The sequence below is a fragment of the Mustela nivalis genome, assembly GCF_964662115.1.
Source record: "Mustela nivalis genome assembly, chromosome: 6".
In the NCBI taxonomy this organism is placed as follows: Eukaryota; Metazoa; Chordata; class Mammalia; order Carnivora; family Mustelidae; genus Mustela; species Mustela nivalis.
In genome coordinates this window covers 33,049,967-33,069,395 of record NC_139025.1, presented here as the reverse complement: position 1 = coordinate 33,069,395, position 19,429 = coordinate 33,049,967, and the positions used below count along the sequence as shown (strand labels likewise).

The window sequence follows — 19,429 nt, the reverse complement described above, 5'->3', positions numbered from 1 at the left end:
ACATTCACTCTGATAACACCTTTCAACCTTAATTTCCATTACTGAACTTCTTCTTTAGTTCCTTTATTTGTGAGATGCCCTGTGACCTAGCCCAATACGAGAGAGGCCCTGTAAGATATATAGATTGCTGGGTCTTCTGATGGGGCCAGAGAAATGTGCCTGGGAAGAGAAAGAGGAAGATGGCTCACCCAGGGACCATTTATAGAGGAGGCCAAGTACCAAAGCTGAGTGCCTAGCTTTAGCTCTTTTTTATCAGAAAGTCTAGACTAGAAGGATGAGTTCTCAGGATTTTCCTAAGAGAGGAATTCCATTTTTATTTGGATTTTGAGAGATTATCTCTGTAACTTCACACAGTCACATGCTGAACTCCTGGATGACCCCTGCAGTGTGACGACTCTCGCAGGGGGATGGCCTGGGCCCTGTGTACTCATGGAGAGTGCAACATAGCTCGCCTTGTTGGTTTTTCTAGAGACAGCACATTTGGGTTACAGGGCTTCAGCCAGTCTCTGTCACGCAGAGCCATTTTATGGGAATAGTTGTATAATGTTAACATCTGTAGACCAAGAGCTGGACTGCCGGAAAAGACCTTGTACTTTGGGAGCTAATTCTTGATGAGTAAAATATGTCACACTTTTCCCGTCCTTGCCTGGGCACAGTTGCTCAACCCTAACAGTTCCCATCTGTAATGGTGGGTGAGCCATGTGCATATTTTCTTATCACCTTGCAGTATGCAGTTTGGGCAAGCAAAGGCCCTTAGTTTTTTAACTTTTCTGCTTCCTTGGTATTTCCACATGGGATAGGATATTAAGAGGTTAAAGGATTTCTCTTTAAAGATTTCTCAGGAGGGGATAAAGACTGACTGATAGCCACGTGCCTGCTGTCCTCAGCTTCAAGTCTGTATTCATACTTCTCCGTTCCTGAAGCCCCTCTTGCCCATTCTGTTTAAAATTGCAACCTATTCTCACACATTATACCAAATCTTTTTACTCTTAATTTGTTTCCCCTGGAAATAGTCACTTCTTGACCCCTAGCTTAACACTTCTTATGTTGATTGTTTGCCTCCCACTGGTAGAATACAGACTCCACAGGCAAGGATTTCTTGCTCTTTTGTTCACATGGTACGCCTAAGTGCCTAGAACAGTGCCTGGTGCATAGTTAAGCCCTTGGTAAATATGCCCGAAATGAATGAGCTAATGTCCCAGAGAAAGGGGAGATGATACCATGTACTGATAAAGAGCCTGGGCTCTGGAGTCGCAGGATCCTCGACTTGAATCCCAGCTTTGCCCCTTAGCAGCTGTGTGTCTTCAGAAAGTGATTAAATTTCTCTGAGCCTCAGTTTTCTCATTTGTAAAATAAGGAGTATAGCACTGGCCTTGAAGGTGTGTTGTAAAGATCAAAAGAGATAGTATAGCATGGTGGCTAAGAAGACTTTGCATTCCAGTAAATCTGGGATCTGGGCTTTAGCTTCAAGTTCCAGCTCTCCCGTGACCTTTTGCGATGTTTATGAACTCTGTGAACTCACTTTCTTTACCTGTAAAATGGATATAATACTATGGCCTGATGAATAGGACAGTGGTCAGGATTAAAGAGATCCACGAGCAGGGTTTACCAGACTGACCAGCTCACAGGAAAGGATCCATTACCCTGAGTTCTTGTGAGAACAGTGATGATGGTGTTGGAAGTCAGCCTCATTGCTCATAGAGAATAAACTGCTCAGTAAATGGTAGGGTTTTTTTGTTTTGTTTTGTTTTGTTTACTTTTTATTTTTTTATTAACATATATTATTAGCCCCAGGGGTACAGGTCTGTGAATCACCAGGTTTACACACTTCACAGCACTCACCATAGCACTTATCTTCCCCAATATCCATAACCCAACCACCCTCTCCCTAACCCCTTCCCTCCCGGCAACCCTCAGTTTGTTTTGTGAGATTAAGAGTCTTTAATGGCTTGTCTTCCTCCCGATCCCATCTTGTTTCATTTATTCCAATAAATGGTAGGTTTGAGAAAAGAATAATACTAGGACTCTGGGAGCCTCCTAAATTAATGACACTGTTTTCCTCCAATTCTGTCTTCTCCAGGGGAACTAAAGCAAATAGCTGCTATGTCTGTGAGTTTTTTGTTTCAGATTGAAAATGGAATGGTGAGCAATTTTTATGTGCTATACTCCTTTCTTTGTTCTTTAATGAGACAGTTCCATTATGATCTCGGGTTATTTTTGAACTTTGGAGGACTGAGTCGCCACAGGGACTCTGCCCCACCAGGTGAGCACTGGGAGAACTATAGAACTTGGGTTTTGGCTAGCTTGTTCAAAGGCAATGACACAGGTTTGGGGAGATGGTAATAATACATCGGGGGTTTGATTGGCTTCCACTTCCTTCTGTAAGAAGAGAGATGCCTCTTTTAAGCTCTGTTCATGCACTGTGTGAGTCTTGGCAAGACACTTCACCTCAACCAGACCCCCCTGTCACTGTACAGCCCAGGGGTGGATCTGTGGTCTGTCTTGCTGTGTGAAAGTAGACAACTTCACTGTACCTTCTCCATAGACAGATAGACAGACGACAGACAGAAATAAAAAATGGGATGGTCCTACACCATTCCATAGGGTTTTGTGAGGATTGAATGAGCTGTTACATGTAAAGAGTACTCTAAAAGTACTCAATAATATTCATTATTATGTCCTTTACTAAAAAATTGAAGTAATCTAGTACTGTATTTTAAGTTTAGGAACACTTTCTATATTTTAAAAGTCCGGGAACTGCAGCTTCTGCCCATAGTGTCCTGTGGGATCCTGAAAGCATGTGGTGAAGGGTGTCTTTGCTTGAGAAGAGCCACAGATGTCCACAGTGTCTTCCGAGAAGCGATCTGGATGCAGTTGCCTCTCAGTTACTCAGTGTAATGTAGGGAAATGATAGGCACCAACAGAGTCATTATGGGGGAGCTCAGGGCAATATGGGGAAGACCCTGAGGTCAGGGCAGCCCTCAGAGAGGAAGCTGCTGGCCCAATCAGGAAGGTCTCACAAGAGGGGTTTTACCTGGTGATTGGGCCTCGGCCCAAATTTTGACCTAGAGCTTATCACACTCAGGCGGACCTGGTCCTGTTTATGGTCCCAAAGCGCTCAGGCCAGACTGAGGTATAAAAGCAGAATGCCAGATTGTTAATTTTACAGTGAAAAAGACAGCTGTTCTGTGCACTGGACAGGCAGGCTGTTCTAACAGCGCATTTCCCCTTCAAAGCAAGTTAAATATGAAATCAAGTTATGGGGAAGTTACTGTAAGTTTAAGTATGGAGTTGACAATAAGGGAGCTCCGTGATTCAGATGTTTCTGGTGGGTGGCTGGTATCCTGCTGCATCTGTCTCCGCAGCCCAGATCTACCTGCCATGTGATCCATATGCTCACCTGCGTCCCACAGGGCCCCTGGCAGCCCTAGCTGGGGTTCAAGTCTGCAGCACCATCATTTGCCTCTCTGGCTATCCTCTCTGTTAATTTTTTGGCTGACTAACTTCCTCCTCACATACTTCTTGTGCATTTTCTTCAATTTAAATTTTAGTTCTCGTCAAAGTAAGACATAGATATTATTTTAGAAATCTAATAATCATAATACTTAAACTGAAAACAGCATTTCCCGGCCCTAAGTCTGCTTCTCCCCTTTGTTTCTTACTCTCTGGGAGGAGCAACTTCAAACCGTTGAATTGTTGATTTTGCTAGTTACCCCCCTATTTCTAAATGATATGCTTGATTTGCTATTTCTTGATGTTTCTGTTGAAGAGGTTTCTGTGAAAGATGACCACTGAGTCACCATTCTCCCTCATCAGTTTCACTCTTCCCTTCTTCCCAATGTGGTCTCATCTTAACATTTATTTAAAACCGTATTTAGTACTTAGGTTATTGTGCCAATGGAAGAACTCACAGAGAGCTACTAAAGATGCTATGATTGTGTTTCCCTCCCTCCTTCCCTCCCTACCTCTCCCTCCTTTTCTCCCTTCCTTGTATTTTTAAATTTCTCTTCAGAACATATTTCTCCACCTGCTCTCCATTTTTAAATTTAAAAGGGCATTTGAAACCACATCTAGCAGAAGTAACAAGTCATGGATATCATCCAACACCTAGCCTACGTTCAAATTACCCTGATTGTCTCAAAGATGTCCTTTTATACTTGGTTAATTAGAATAAGGACCTAAATAAGGCCCACAAATTGTATTTGGTTGTTATATTCCCTTTCTTTTATTCTGTAGTAGCACACCCCCACCCCTCTTTCATTTGACATAGATTTGTTGGAGAAGTTGGATGTAGAATATCTCACATTCTTGATTTGGTGGGTGGTTTCCTCAGTGTCATTTATTTTATTTTATTTTTTTAAAGATTTTATTTATTTATTTGACAGAGATCACAAGTAGACAAAGAGGCAGGCAGAGAGAGGAAGGGAAGCAGGCTCCCCGCTGAGCAGAGAGCCCAATGCGGGGGTTCAATCCCAGAACCCTGGGATCATGACCTGAGCCAAAGGCAAAGGCTTTAACCCACTGAGCCACCCAGGCACCCGCCTCGGTGTCATTTAACTTGTTCTTCTATATCCTATTGGATTAGGATTTAGATTTTTATAAGCAAAAATATTCTATAGGTGGTGCTGTTTACTGCCTATTTTATCAGGCCATAAGACAATAATGTCTTATCATGCCACCTTTAATACTGATTAAATTGATCAGTGGGTTCAGATGATGGCAGCTGGTCATTCCATTGCCAAGTTCCCTATTGGCTTATCACCTAATCTATTGATGATCATTACCTAGATCCTTTGTGTTATGGGTCACGTATTCTGTCCTTTCATTGTGTCATTCACAGTAAGTACTGTGAACCTAGTTTGACTCCAAGTCCTACCAAATAGCTGGTTGAATTTACCTGGAAGTAATATGCTCCTATATTGTGTTGATTAATGTTTTTATTTGAACGTCTAGTTGAGGTTTGCTATTGGCTTAGAAAACATAAACAGAAAACTGGAAAGCTTTCTTGTCAGTCATGTTGAAAAGTAACTAGCAGGAAAAAAACAGTGCTTTAGTTTCTAATGTCTTCTTTCTCCAGGGCAGGAAAGCTCGCAGTCTGCTGGAATCTCTTCTGCCTGTGAGGGGATTGGGGGAAGCTACTAGAACAGACACAGGACACATAGTTGTGTGAGGACTTTTTGGTTGCTGTTGTATTTTAGTTCCCTAGTTGCTAAGAGGTCTTTCATAAAGATTTTTCCTAAGCCCTGTTTGCATATGATTAGGGCTTTTCCTTTCCTCTGTAATGGGGACTGGTACCCTTGATGTGTTTTAGCAGAATTTAGCTTCTACATACTATTTGAGACACACACACATGCACACAACACTTGAGATTTTCTCAATTGCCATATTATTAGTATTGTTATTTTACTGTGAGAACCTGCCCTGTAGAAGCCAACTTCAGTGGCAGGATAAAACAATGAAGGCACCTTGCATCTCCTTCCTGCAAGGTTGGTCTCTCTAGTGTCTCTTGGCCAAGGGGGCCTTTTCCCATGCTTTTCAAAGACCTCTTTGGATTAAAAGGAATTCCTAGAATAGCTGCCTGGTCTATTCTGACACAGACTGATTACCTTTTTAGTGCCTGCCTGTATTCTAGAGTTTAAGGTCCTCCTCTAAAATACTCTGTAGTTCAAATTCTTATAATATTAGGGCCTCTTCTGCCATTTATAAGAACCTTCCACATAACTCTCAATGACAAAATCGCACCCTTCTTTCAAGGCCTAGATCAAATGACACCTTCCCTGACTCCCCCAGTGAGAAGCCATCTCTTCCCATCTTCTAGACCCCAGTGGCTCTCTCTTTTCACCTTCCAGATGACAAGGATTATTTGCTCCCTTTCATTATAGTTTGTAGAGTAATACTCATACTACTCCTCCCTTTGCCAGAAAAACAGCAATCGTATCTTCGCTTTGTTTTGACCTAGTTAGTATTTAACAACTATTTTATCTGCATTTCAGATTGTGATAAATAAAGAGACTTGGGTAGTTTTATTTTGTTAGATAGTCAGCTGATTCCTGAGTTATGCTTCCATACAGTCAGATGTGGAGTGAAATATTCTATCTCAGAAGGGGGAGGAAAGAATGTGTAGAGGAATTAACATGGAATTTGGAATCAGAAGATTAGATTCAACACCCACCTCCATCACTTCAGAGTCACTGCATTAGAGTAATTGGTACATCATTGGGCGCCCTCCCTGGTAGCAGAAAGAGATGTAGCAAAAGTCACTTAAGACTTAAGATTTAGCTCATTAGAAAGAGAGAAGAGGAGAAGAGACTGTGTGGATTTATGAGTAGTAGTGGTTGGTACAGGAATGGAGTCTTGGGCTTTCAAAGCACTGCAAGGTGGTGCTGGCTGGGGAAGGACGTCTGGGAGGAGTTCCACTCTAGCTGTGTGGCACAGGATGAGCATACAAAGCCCATGGGGATCACAGCAGAAAGAAGATGGTGGGGTTGGGGAAGGAAGCCGTGAAATACACTTTACTCTTTAACTCCTTGCAATCTTGCCCCAGAGCTACCTAGTCCCAGATACAGCTTTCTTTCACTTCTTGCTTCTGCTATTCTCTCGTAGGAACTCCTTTGCTGAATTCATGAATTAGACCACTTCTAATAAACCATAACCAGCACTTAACTGAGCCTCACATTAGTAACAGAGGACCACCTTCCAAGAGAGCATAAAGGCTGCAGCACTATGGATAGACACCTCTGAAGGGAGAGGAAATAAAACCAAGATCCCTTTGCATTGGGCATCACAACTTCATACGCAGCTCCTTGTTTCAGAAAGACACTGAGACCAGCTTTCTCATGAGAGTTACTCCTTTACCATCAATCTGCCTCTCTCTGGGAGGCACTCTCCCCTTCAGGGGCAAGGAGTGCGAAGAGCATAGGAGTCAGTGGACCTAGGTTTGGATCCATATATATGCTGAAAACTTTAGTCTACTCACTTTTCCTCTCTGATGTGGAAAGAGATGTAATACCGACCTTACCACTAGATAAGGAGATTCTGTATTTGTGTATGTGTGTGTATAGAGCCCCTTTATCTTTTCTAAAGCAACATAAAGAATTCTTCCCTATTACCGTTGTTTCAAAAGGTACATCTTGTCGTGGGCAAGAATCAGAACCACGTTGTGGTCTAATGGCTCGTCTGCTTACTAGCGTGAGCAGTTCCCTCCACTTCTTGGCACCTTGTTTTCTTCTCTTGTGAAATGGTCAAGGATATCATTTGTCTACGAGGCAGAGTATCATAAGGGAAGAGAGGAAAAAATGAAACAAGATGGAACCAGAGAGGGAGACAATCCATAAGAGACTCTTAATCTCAGGAAACAAACTGAGGGTTGCTGGGGGGTGGGGGGGTACGGATGGATGATGGACATTGGGGAGGGCATGTGCTATGGTGAGCTCTGTGTACTGTGTAAGAGTGATGGATCACAGATCTGTACCCCTGAAACAAATAAGGCATTATATGTTAATAAGAAAAAAAGAGCGGGTGGGGAGGAAAGAGTATCAGTTGTCCAGAGAAGGAAGTTATTTGAAACAGAAAATGTGCAAGGTAGACATAGGACTGGTGAGTTTCCATTCTGCTCTTTCTAATTCTACCTACTTCATTTCTTGCAGCAGAATTGAAAATCTGCAGTAGATTTCTTAGTGCCGTGCTTGAGCGTGGTAATTCTGGCTGAAAGAAGTGATTCTGGAGTCACATAGGTGTGGCTGCTTGCTGCAAGCTATGCCAGTTACAGAATACATTTATCCTCAAGGTGGAGGAGCAGTGTGACCTACCACGTATGGCTGCAGTGAGGGTTAAAGCAAGTTATGTTAATAAGCCACTGAGCATACTGTTTGGCACCCAATGGGCACTCAATGAGGGTTAGATTTTTTCCTCTAGACTATATGCTCTTCAGTTTTTATCCTCATTAAATCACATTTATTATACATTCTGAATAAGGCATGGTACTAAAGAGATGCTTTTTTTTTTTTTTTTAAGGTTTTTATTTATTTGAGAGAGCAAGCGCACAAGCAGTCATGGGGGCAGAGAGAGGGAGAAGTAGACTGCCTGCTGAGCAGGGAGCCCGATGTGGGGCTCCATCCTAGAACCTCAGGATCATGACCTGAGCTGAGGGAAGCTGCCTAACCGACTGAGCCACCCAGGTGCCCCTTGGAGGTGCTTTAATAACGGGGTACTAAGGGACTGTCAGATTGACATGAAGCATGGAGGGGGCCAGTTATGTTTGCCTTGTATAAACCGCAGTGGTATTAGTGGTATCTCGTCTCCTTGCCCTGGTCCTGAGCCTGCTGAGTCACTGTTCCAGCCCCATGGCCCATGATCTCTGGCTGTGTCTATGGAGCACAACAGAGACCACAAGAAACCAACACTGATAAATGGTAGATCGTTTTGAGGGATTTTTGTTTGCGTTCCTGTGCTTGCTCTCCTGGCGAGATGGGAAACCTTTAATAAGGCTTTTCCTAAATGATGCTGCATGTGAAATGTGGATTTCCCCCCCTCTGTTCTCCTAACAAATGACCATTTCATGAGGTTTCTTTTCATTTTTTTTCCCTTCTTCTTTCCTGCTTCTCAGTACATTCCACAAAGAGCTTATTCCTCTGCTGGTTACTGATTGATGGTTCTACTCTGTGTGCCCTTTAATTTTGCAATAAACCAACAAGGAGTTGAGACCACAAACTTAAAGAGAATTGACTTATTTATTTGACTGGATTCACTGGAGTAACAGGCAGATTTAGTCATTTCAGTGTGGCCCTGGGGAGGGCAGGAGGAGTCCATGAGCCTGAACACTGTGTTGTAAATAACCAGACAGAAAAGAGCTTCCTTGTCCTCCCATTCCAAAGCAGCTGGCTGTTCCTTTTCAGCCGTGATCCCTTTCTAGGCCTCGATCTGAGCAGGAAATCGTCCACAAGACTTGCCCACAGCTTCAGGATTCTGAAGTCACTGGGACTTTAGATATGTGGAAATGGGAAGCCACCATCCACAGCTCCCATGTTTCTTGTTTTCAAAGGGCTCTTCGTGCCCCTTAAATCTTTGCCACCATGACCACAAACCTGCCTGGGTTACCAATGCTTCCAGGCCTGGCCTCTTGGCTGGATGATGTCAAGGACCAAGGACCAAGAACAAAGCTCTGATCCTACCAGGTCCATCCCAGCTGTATCTCCACAATAGACAGACCAGGGCTTCCATCACAAACACCAGCACTAATATACCTCATGAATCAATTACCAAACATGAAGAATCGACTGATTTTTTTTTTTTTCCTTATTGAGCACCACCAGTGTATGTTGTAACCAGTCAGAAAATGCATGCAAACATCATTTCAAGTCAGGAAACAAGAATAAACTTTTTGAATGGCTCACGTGGATCCTAACTAAACTGAAGACAGTCCCTTTAGGGTATTTATATTTAAGGAGGGCAGCTACCAAGGGCTATCCCCTGTGAGTTGAAGTGGAGCTGGAAAGATAAAGGCCCCCATGGGATTCGTCCGGGCTAGAGCTCCTTCTCCAGATCCCAGTGCCGTTTGTGGCCCTACCACATCTAACCAGCTAACTGCCCGTCCTCTTCTGCGCTCATACGGCAGCCTTTCTTCTGAAACTCTTGTCATCACATGTTAGCAGAAGTGAAAATATTAGCAAAGAGGTTAGTGGCCAAGACAGAAATAGAATCCAGGAGTCTGTGTCTTTTCTCTCACCATACCTGCTGGAGCATGGTTCCTCCCCGCGCTGAAGACTCAGTGTTTCCAGTGCCACCAAACAGCATTCTAACAGTCGACTGGTTTCTTCTTGCTCCTAAAAGTTGGTCTAAGTCTTCAACATCTTGTTTAGTTTTCCTTTACATGTGATTTTGCATTAAATCACATGACCCTTGGTCTGTCCGATCTCAGCAAATGCCATGCTCTGAGGAAACTAATCCACAAATATCCAGGAGGACGTGAGTGTTCATGTCAAGGAGCTTTTACATGGTAGAGCCAGCACACACTGGAGGTGTAGACAGACCTGGTTTGAACTAGGCTCTGCCATGCGCTAGCTGTCCGTCTCCGAAAATGGCTCAACTCCTCTGAGCCTCTGTTTTCTCATTTTCAAAACCAGGGGAGTGACCTTTGTCTCAATGAGGTGTGAGGATGAAATGAACTCATGTATGTAAAGCACCTGGTACAGGCTTGGATCCGCAGGAAGTAGACATTAGTCCTCTTCTCCCTTCCCGCCTTTAGAATGGGGACAGGGAGGCAGAGACACATGGAAATTCAGAACATTTACACTGTGGGTAGAGAGGTAAGAATCACATCCATGACACAGAGAAAAAAATCCTCGTACTAAATTCCTTGGGACCGGTTGGCGAGTGGGAGCATTAGGAACCAAGAGATGAGTCTGTGGCAGCTGGCATGAGGAAAGACTTCTTGGAAGAGGTGGGATTTGAATTGGTCCTGAGAGATGGAAGCTGGAAGAAGAGTGAAGGATGACATTTCAGCTTTGGCATGGGACACTTGGCGTGGGGATGAGAGCCAGAGTGAGTGAACCAGGAGAAACCCAGAGAAGACTGAAAATGTCACAAGCTTCAGTGTTCCCACTGGAAAAAATGGAAGTGGGTAGAATAATAAGTAAAAAGCAGATAGTTGTTAGGCACCTGCTAGTTATTAGGCTCTGTCTTGAGGGCTTTCTGTGTCAACTCATTTATCCTCAAAACTGGTATAATCGTTCTCTCATTATACAGCTGAAGAAAATGAGGCACAGAGAGATTACATCATCTACCTGGAATTCTACAGCTGGGTGGTGGTTGTAGAGCTGAGGCAGAAACCCAGGAGGTCTGGTCAGACCCCAGAGCCCACCCTCCTAACACACAAGAGCCGTTTCCCTCGTGAGGCAGTGAGGAGCGGCTAAGACCCCTCTGTGAGCATCCTCCGAAAAGTGTAAAGCACCATGCACACGCCAAGTACGGTCGCTATTCCTGTTAATGACGTGAGGTGAGAGGTGAAAAGGCAGGCAAACGGAAATGAGGGGGGAAACATGACAGGATAGCGCTCTCGTGCAGTTCCGGTTAGCAGCTCCTGTCCCTCACCGTCCCCTCCAGCAGCCATGGGGGGCCCGATGCAACCTCATACTTTCTCTTGGGACAGAGCTCCCAGTGGCCATTCCCAAGCCACCAGTATAGATACTGGAGACTGAAAACCTACCTGACATCTGGCACTGGGGCTCGTGCCTTGAGTGTAATCTGCCCTTGGCTAGGACATGGTTTTATGGGCCTGTAGCACATGATGGGATTGGCTCGTTAGTGGCCACGATCATAGATCTCCACTCCAAGGACATTGCCATGGAAGGGCATTTCCCATCCTCACTTGCCATGTAAATATTTAGCCATTTTAATGTATTTGTTTTGGGCCTATTCCTCTTCTGTCTTTTTTATGTTGACTTTGTTTAATTATAGGTTATTATTGCTTGTGGATGTTGATGTCATTTATTTAAGTATGGACACAGACAGATAGCTTCAACTCCCAACTCCCCCACTTCTTTAAAAAACAAAAAAACAAAAAACAAGCAATAATTTACACAGTATCCCTTCTTTGAGAATATCAAATACATAGTTTTTGTTCAAAGACTTCTCTGATTAGGCTGCTGTCTTGGAAATTTGTTCCTAGGCAGATGTTCTGACCTCCTTTTGAACAGGTTGTGAACGATCTTTGCTCTCATTTTATGCTACAGATTGACTTTGGAGATAGAATTGAATGCACGCACCCAGTTTCTGAGTTCAGAGAGCCCTTGGAATGCCATTTGCCTGAGTGGCATACTGATACAGAAGTCAGATTAGTGCCGGCTTGTTCTTCTTTGGAGGTTTTTCAGAGGCCGTGTGAGATCAGAGGCCCCTCTGGGCTTCAGCTCCTCCCTGTGATAGGCCACTAGAACTTTGGCTGGGGCTGGAGAACAGCAAAGTCGGTGTTTATCGGGCTGGACTCCCCCAAGAGCCATACTTTCAGACCCCTGGGGAGCAAGTGACTCAACAGTACTCTTTTCTTGGTCTCAAATGAGTCTAAGGAGGGGAAATCAGTCAATAGTAGCTGCCTGCGACGTCGGACTGATCAAGAAGCTGTGTCTTTCTAACCCTCCTTGCAAATCAAAAGGAGGGGAATCCCCAGAACCCAGGCAAACACGTGAATAGAAAGCACCATCAATTAACAAAAACACCTAAAAAGGTCAGCAGAAACTCAGGGGGCTGTTGGAAATTCACCTCCCCTGCCTTTCTGTGAGGCTCAGTGGGCAGTAAGGGAGTGGGCGAGGACAACCAAACAAACCACCAAAGCGACTCTGCCGCAAGAAATGTACAGTGCGGTGAAGGCTGGTAGGAGGGTTCCTTCCACATCTGTGAGCCTCAGAGTCATCCAGCGCTTGGCCTTGTTCGTTTCCAAGCCCCAGCTGGCCACAGACCTCTCGGATCCCAAGCTAAGGGCAAAATGGCCCACGGTTGGGGAAGGCGCCGTTTGAAGCTGCTGTGCGCCCACTGTCGCAGTTCACCAGTGCTGCGTGTTATTTCCTGCAACGAGCCCGAGATCACTGACAGGATGTCGCCCAGGTTGGGCTGCAGGTGGAAACAGCATACCGGGCTGCTGTTTGTGGCCTCACAACAACTGTCACCCCATTTGAGACCCGGAACCGGCATGTGTTAACCTCAGCCCCACTGGAGCCGGGGAGCAGCACAGTGAGAGTGGAACCAGAGCATTCACGCCCACACAGCAGCTGCCCCCCCACCCGGGGTTTCCACTGCACCCCCTTGCATGTGCACCCCTGCAGAAGTGGGCCAAAGAGAAAGCCACCCTACCATGCTGCAGTTTTCTTGTATCTTTATTTTGACCAAATGGCAGACGTGGTTTTACTTGCGTTCGCTGCCTCTGAACTCAGTGGTCTAGATAACGGCTGACATAGAAGCAGCAGTGTCATCAGTCTCTGTGCGACTGAGTGTGTGTTTGTGCGAAGCTGTGGAGACTCACTTCTCTTCCTCCATCTCTGTGGCCTCATCCTGAGCCTGTGTCTTCTATCAGGACTCTCCTACTCTAGGGACTGTTCTCCTAAGCAGTGTCTCTTGAGCATCGCCTGTGAATTTCCACAGTGAGACCTCCTAGAGAGATTTTTTCTCCCCGGATTCATAGTAAGAGATGTGAATTTTTATCAAGCTTTGAAAGTATTCTCACAATAAATACCAAATTATTTGAAGTTGTGGTCTTTGTTCTTTTCTTTTCCTTCTCTCTTCCTCTACTACTGCCAATTGGTTTTGTGTAAAATGGATTTCTCGAGGGTAGGGATGATGAGAATCAATGATGAGATGAAATTTTAAGTATAACACTCATCACGATGCAAATTGAAATGTGTAACATTTTTCATAGCAGCCTGCTACATTTATAGCCGTAATAGTCTCATTTTCTTTATGTCTTTAATGGAATCAACACTTTTTAGATTCAGAGAAGTTAGGAGCATTTTCCAGAATTGCACAGCAGACTAGTGACAGAGCCAGAAATACGAGGCAGGATGCCTGACTCCCACAACAGTGTTTTCTTCAGGCCAAATTGAAGTTTGGTCCTTTTACCACAAATATTTTGAAAGGAAAATCCCCCATGGCCTTTCAGATTTTCCCAGAAAACAATTGTCCTACAGACCTTCAAGCAGGCTGGAATACTAAAACCTTATCAGTTCTTTCTTTTAGAACCAACAGTTGATATTCTCTGGGCTGACACTAAAGAAGAATGATTATTTTTTCATAATGGAATGATTTATAATTTTCCAGACCTTGGCAAAATTAAGCCAGTGAATAGTAAAACCAGAACTGTGACGCTCAAACGCCAAAATATTTGGTCTGACTTTACTTCACAACAAATACTGGATATCTCTTTTCAAAGCTGGAAGTGACAGGAAAGGGTTGGGATGGGGAGAGTCAGGGAAGAGGCATGTGTCTGTGAGTGTGGGCCTCTAGGCCTCTCTTGGGCACTCCCCCGTTCCTGTACTGCACCCGGAGCTGCCATCCCCACCCCTCGTGCGCTCCCCCACTTTCTTGGGGAGGAGAGGGGCCCTCCTCCTTTCCCTGTCACTCCCAGCTCCTGTACAGCAGAATGGGTTGGGGCAGACATCGTCATGGTTGGGAATCAAGAGGAGAGTATGGTGAAAACCACTCCAGGGCCTTTCTCTCAAGCCTCGGTGATGAAAGGACTCAATGAACCTTAACAATTTCTCACAGGAAAATTCCGGCCTCTGTCTTCTTATAAGCAGGACATTCAGCAACCCTTAACAGAGCCAGGATTAAAACCCAGAATTTCTGACTTATCCAAACCAAGGCCTATGTTTAGATAGAAAGGCTCGATCGCCCACTTATCTGGCAATTAGGATCATTTTAGATACCAAGAATAACAGTTTAAAAAAGCATACCTTCGAAAGATAGACCATTTTTAGTACAAAAAGAAGGAAAAATGAACTATGACTTCAGAACCTATGAAAAGCAGAGCCTGTCATTTTGAGAGTGCTCCACTGGGCTTCGGGCAGGCAGTTTGAGCGGAGTCATCCCCCAGCCCTTCTCTCCATCGCGTGGGCGATGCCCTTTCTCTGCCTGTTTTCCTGAGTAACCGGGAGGGTCAGGACCACCGAGGCACCTAGTGCTACAGGCCCAATTAAAGCTATTTTAGAACTTGTCTGATTCTCTGTGTTAGATTGTAGCAGGTTTCTGACAGAGAGTGGGTGGGAGGAGGAAGTGGGTGTTTTTATGGGCATAGAAATGACCTGGAGGGGCCTCTTGATTCCTCTAGCCCAGCCTCCCCCCTAAACTCTTGTACAGAGACATGAGTTCCATGAAGAGCTTTAGATCCCAGGCCTTCTGTGGGCCTTGGAAATGACGTGCCACATGCACCCAGGGCCATTGAACACCGCCAAAATGATAGGCAAAGTTCGACTCAGACCACCTCAAACGCTTGGCTCTTTTGTGGAAGCTGCCCCTACTTACTGACTTGTATTATGGTTATTTTGTAGCATCGGGCTTGTCACAAGATCGGGCTTGTTACAATGCAGCACTTCGATAATCTTCTCTTGCCACAAGATCGGGTTTGTTACAATACAGCACTTCCATAATCTTCTCATTTCTAGACATTAAAAATAATGAACAAAGAAATCTATAGATCAGATTCTCTAGACCGGGACATGCAGGCCTGAAGAAGTCACCCATCCTGAGGTCTGAGCTGGGAGCTCCTCTCTCCTCTCCTCTGCCCACTGCTGCCTTAGGAGAAAGGACGGGCAGGGAAGCCTGTGCATCCCTCGTCTTATCTGAGCTGCTGGCCTCAGGCAGGTAACTCCAGTTCACCTGGTGGAAAGTGAGCCTTGCAGATTTTGCCTCTCACTTGCCCCAACAGAAAGTTGAATGAGGGCATGTGCCATATATTTAGGTCCTTAAAAAAAAATACGACTTGTAAATATTGAGTTACAGATTTGCTGACCATGAATATTTCTTTTGCTGACCAAAGAGGGCCAGATACTCTATTCCAACCTATTCTGTCCCCGGCTTACCATGAAGTCCTTCTTCTCTGCCACCTTCCAAGAGTCCAATAAAAAGGAGCTTCTTCTGCCAAAGGCTGTGCCTTTAGATCTGACAGTTCTCCACCCTGATTTCTTCAGGGCTGTCCCACCTTCTCTTCTGTGCCTCATTTTCCAGTATTCCCATGGGCTGCTCCTGGAGGCCCCAGCAGAAATACTTCTAATACTTCACTGGAGGGTAGATTGGACCAGACATAAAGTGGCCCCTAAGGTAGAATATATTCTGGACCAGGAAGTGTGAGTAGGATATGGGGCATGGGTACAGCATAGGTAGAGCCTGGTCATAGCATAGCCAAGGAAGGATGGGTCCACTGAAGGCAAGCGGTGTGCACTGGACACAGAGACTCATGGAGAGGCAGGCCAATTGTCCACTGGACTGTACCTCCCCAACCGCCTGAACCTTGGGGCTGATGGCTCTGATCAGTTTATTCTGCTCCTACCTTCTTATCTCCAGTTATTTGCTCTCTTAAGCTGTTTGTTTTTAATACTTAATATAAATGAGTCATATTTCTGTTTGTGTGTTAGTTAGGTTTTTTCATCCATAAGACCCTGTCTTCTGACCACAATGATACTCCTCCATACCCATCTGCCTTATTAGTTTACCTGATCCTTAACTATTTCCTGTCTCTCCACATTTTTTCTCTAAGTCCTGTTCACCGTGAAAGCAGGACTTACTGGGTTATTTATGAATATGTACCCTAAAGTTTCTTCTTTTTAAAAGAGCTTTATTGTACCCTTAAACTGAGCATAGACGTTGTACATAGAAGGACTGAGTAGGTGCACTTAGAGAAATCAGATAATGCCAGAGAAAACTTGGAACCCAGGGACATGGTCTTTAGAGACAGAAGTCTCACCCCAGTGTTGCCTTGGGAGAGGAGCACTATAAATGAGACTCAAGCCTCTGTGGCATGATGAGAGGGCCATTTGCAAGCCAAGTGTACCCGAAGCTTCCTGCAACCCAGAGGGCAGTATGGAGAAGCCCTGGGAATGAGTGGTCTCTCTACATACAGAGTTGAGTGGAGACAATAGTTACTTTATCCGATTTACAAAGCCTCCTCTTCCCAGTAGGCAGATGGTATTCTCCTTCCTGAAGAATAAACTTGAAGCTAGACTTCAGATGTGATCATGACCATTAAAACAAACAAACAAACAAAAACCCAGCATATCTTCCCCTTAGCCCAAGAGTCCCATTCTGGCCTTTGATCTGTAGTTCGTGGGGGTAGGGCTGGGAGGGTGGTGGTGTGTTTTCAATAAGCCATACTTTCAGAGAAATGGCAAAAATAGTTGATGTAATTTCATTTAAATTGTCATGGCTTTTTGAACACATCAGTGTTTGTTCTTTGTCAGCAGTGGGCTATATGACATAGAAAAGGGAATCAGGCGTGTTCTCTACCTAAAAAGGAAGGTATCAGACAGCAAAGGATAGCTAAACAGTGACAAGTAGTAACATTTTGGCGTTTACCACTGGTCAGGTCCTAATGCTAGGGATCTTATAAGCATTATCTAGTGGCATGAAACCCTGTGAGTTCAGCATTACCATGCCAGAGAGGTATGGGACTTGCCCAATGTCATACAGCTAGAAAGTGCTGGAGCCCAAGATCTTAACTCCGGTCTGTCTGACTCCCGAGCCCTCACCCTAACTACTGTGCAGACTTCTCGCCCACAAATAGAGTGTCAAGCATCAGAAGCCCTGATCTATCCAGTGGAGTAAAGTGGCAAGGAAGCCCTTTTGAAGTGTCAGTCGGAACAAATTTTCAGAAACAGGTAGTGTTAAGACTCTGTTTATAACATGTAATAGTATTTTATAGGTTATTTTAAGGGTGTAGTTTTCCGGTCTCCAGGGGACAACCCATCTATACGCTTCTGCCCAAGCTGGGGTTATTTGTCAGCGATGCTACTTGAAAATGTTTCCATTCTATCATCTTGCTGAACACGGATTTAGAAAACCACAACAATTTAGTACGATGGTGTGATTAGCAAAGCCCTGAGTTTGGTTCCTATGTGTCCTTCAGTGATTTGGCTTTTGGGTGCGTAATGCAAAAGGAAAGGATTATTAGCAAAACCACTTTTGCCCTTGGAAAGTGAAATATCTTCTTCTCTACCTCGTCTTTCGTTGGATGTGGAAATGGGGCTGAGTACCTTCTGAGGGACATCTGGAGTTTGGTTTGAGGTTCTGCTGGACATAACTTTATTAGCTCTGTATAATAAAACCATCTCAGGACAGGTTTCCATGAAGGACCGGTGAAATATTAAAATCGAGGGGGAAAATGATCTGAATTAAGAGATGAGTAGGTGGCTCATCTCTTAACTTACAAGTTTCTAGAGAAGACATACAGAGCCCTTACTCTTTATTTCCCCCTGTGAATATTGTGACAGGCCTTGCATGGGAGGTATTCAGTACATTTTTTTTTTGTATTATTATTGCCTTATCATTAAAGTTCATTCATTTTTACCAAGCCATCTTACAGAAGAATCCTCTAAAAAAGTAGAGCTTTCCTATTTTAATCTCTCAGAAGCTTCACATTTCTAAAAACTAGGACAAACAGATACATTGTTTTGTAGTTGGATAAATAAAGCATAAATAAATAAATAGTATTTCATAATAAATAAATAAATAGTATTTTCAGAGTAATACCAGTACCTTATGGACCTACCTTTAAATGATTGCTTTTTTTTACTGAGATCATTGAATAAAACTTAAGAAGGGTTGGGGCGCCTAGGTGGCTCAGTGGGTTAAAGCCTCTGCCTTCAGCTCAGGTCATGATCCCAGTGTCCTGGGATCGAACCCCGCATTGGGCTGTCTGCTCAGCAGGGAGCCTGCTTCCCTTCCTCTCTCTGCCTTGCCTCTCTGCCTACTTGTGATCTCTGTCAAATAAATAAATAAAATCTTTGAAAAAAAGAAGGGCTAAGATTGGGAGGAGTGATCAGATCCTAAAGTGTATCCTAGTGTAGAAAATTGTGGTTTAGAGTTCTCCTGTTAGATCTAATTCTCTGAAGCACATGACATTTACTATATATTAAATAGATATTTAACTTATATAGCATCGTTTCTGAAGAAAACAACACCAATAACATGGCTCCCATTTATTGATTATATACTACGTGCTGGACATTATGTTAAATGCCTCACATTGTTTATCTCACTTAATTCTTGTAACAGTTCTGTAAGATGGGTAGATTTTACCTGTGAACAAATAAAGCTCCTTAACTCAAACGTTGAAGTGACTTTCCCAGCGTGCGTGGTGTCAGAGTCAAGATTTGAGCCCAGTTTAATACAACTTCAAAGCCCACACCCTATATTATAAAGAGAGAAATGAACATAATTTGTATTCATACTCCTACAAATGCACATTTGTTCTTGGAAGAGCAGGCTGTTATTCCATTCTGTAAAGCCATTGTAATGCAGACACGTCGTGTGTGATTCTTACCAATCCAGAGGAAAAGCAGGGAAGCAGAAGGATGCAGAGGAGATGAGTGTGTACTTGGCAGAACGCTGCAGGGTCTGACTGTCGCTTCAGAGCAGCTGGACACTCATAAGCCTCGGTCACACACACGGACCTTGCAAAGGTTGTCTTTGCTAATAGAATACTTCATTTCTTTGCCTGACCTTGCCATCATGCTCCCATCTCAGCCCCCAATTAAGCTGCCACTGGTAGAGGATTTATAACGTGTCCCTGGTTTGTTCAAGAGAAAATGACAGAGGTGTGGCTGAAAAGCTCGACAATGAAGAAGAGAGATCGTTTCCATTTCTCTTCAAATTCGGGGGCAGCAAAACCATAGCTGACCCTCGGGACAGAACAAGATGGTCCAACTAGATGCTTATTCCAGATACTAAGTGCCTA

The 19,429-nt window shown here is 44.2% G+C and overlaps 1 protein-coding gene across 4 annotated transcripts in view; it reads left to right on the top strand.

The window, feature by feature from the left end:
* The window catches only part of RAD51B (RAD51 paralog B), a 681,452-nt gene that overhangs the window by 392,359 nt on the left and 269,664 nt on the right, over window positions 1-19,429 (top strand). The window contains exon 8 of one of the 4 annotated variants that reach the window (XM_082734034.1): window positions 11,730-13,232. The exons of the other annotated variants lie outside the window; for them this stretch is intronic. Within the exon in view, the coding sequence (XP_082590160.1) occupies window positions 11,730-11,927 (198 nt within the window). The 3' untranslated portion in view covers window positions 11,928-13,232. Of the gene's footprint in view, window positions 1-11,729; window positions 13,233-19,429 lie in introns of those variants that run through there. 4 annotated transcript variants of the gene reach the window in all.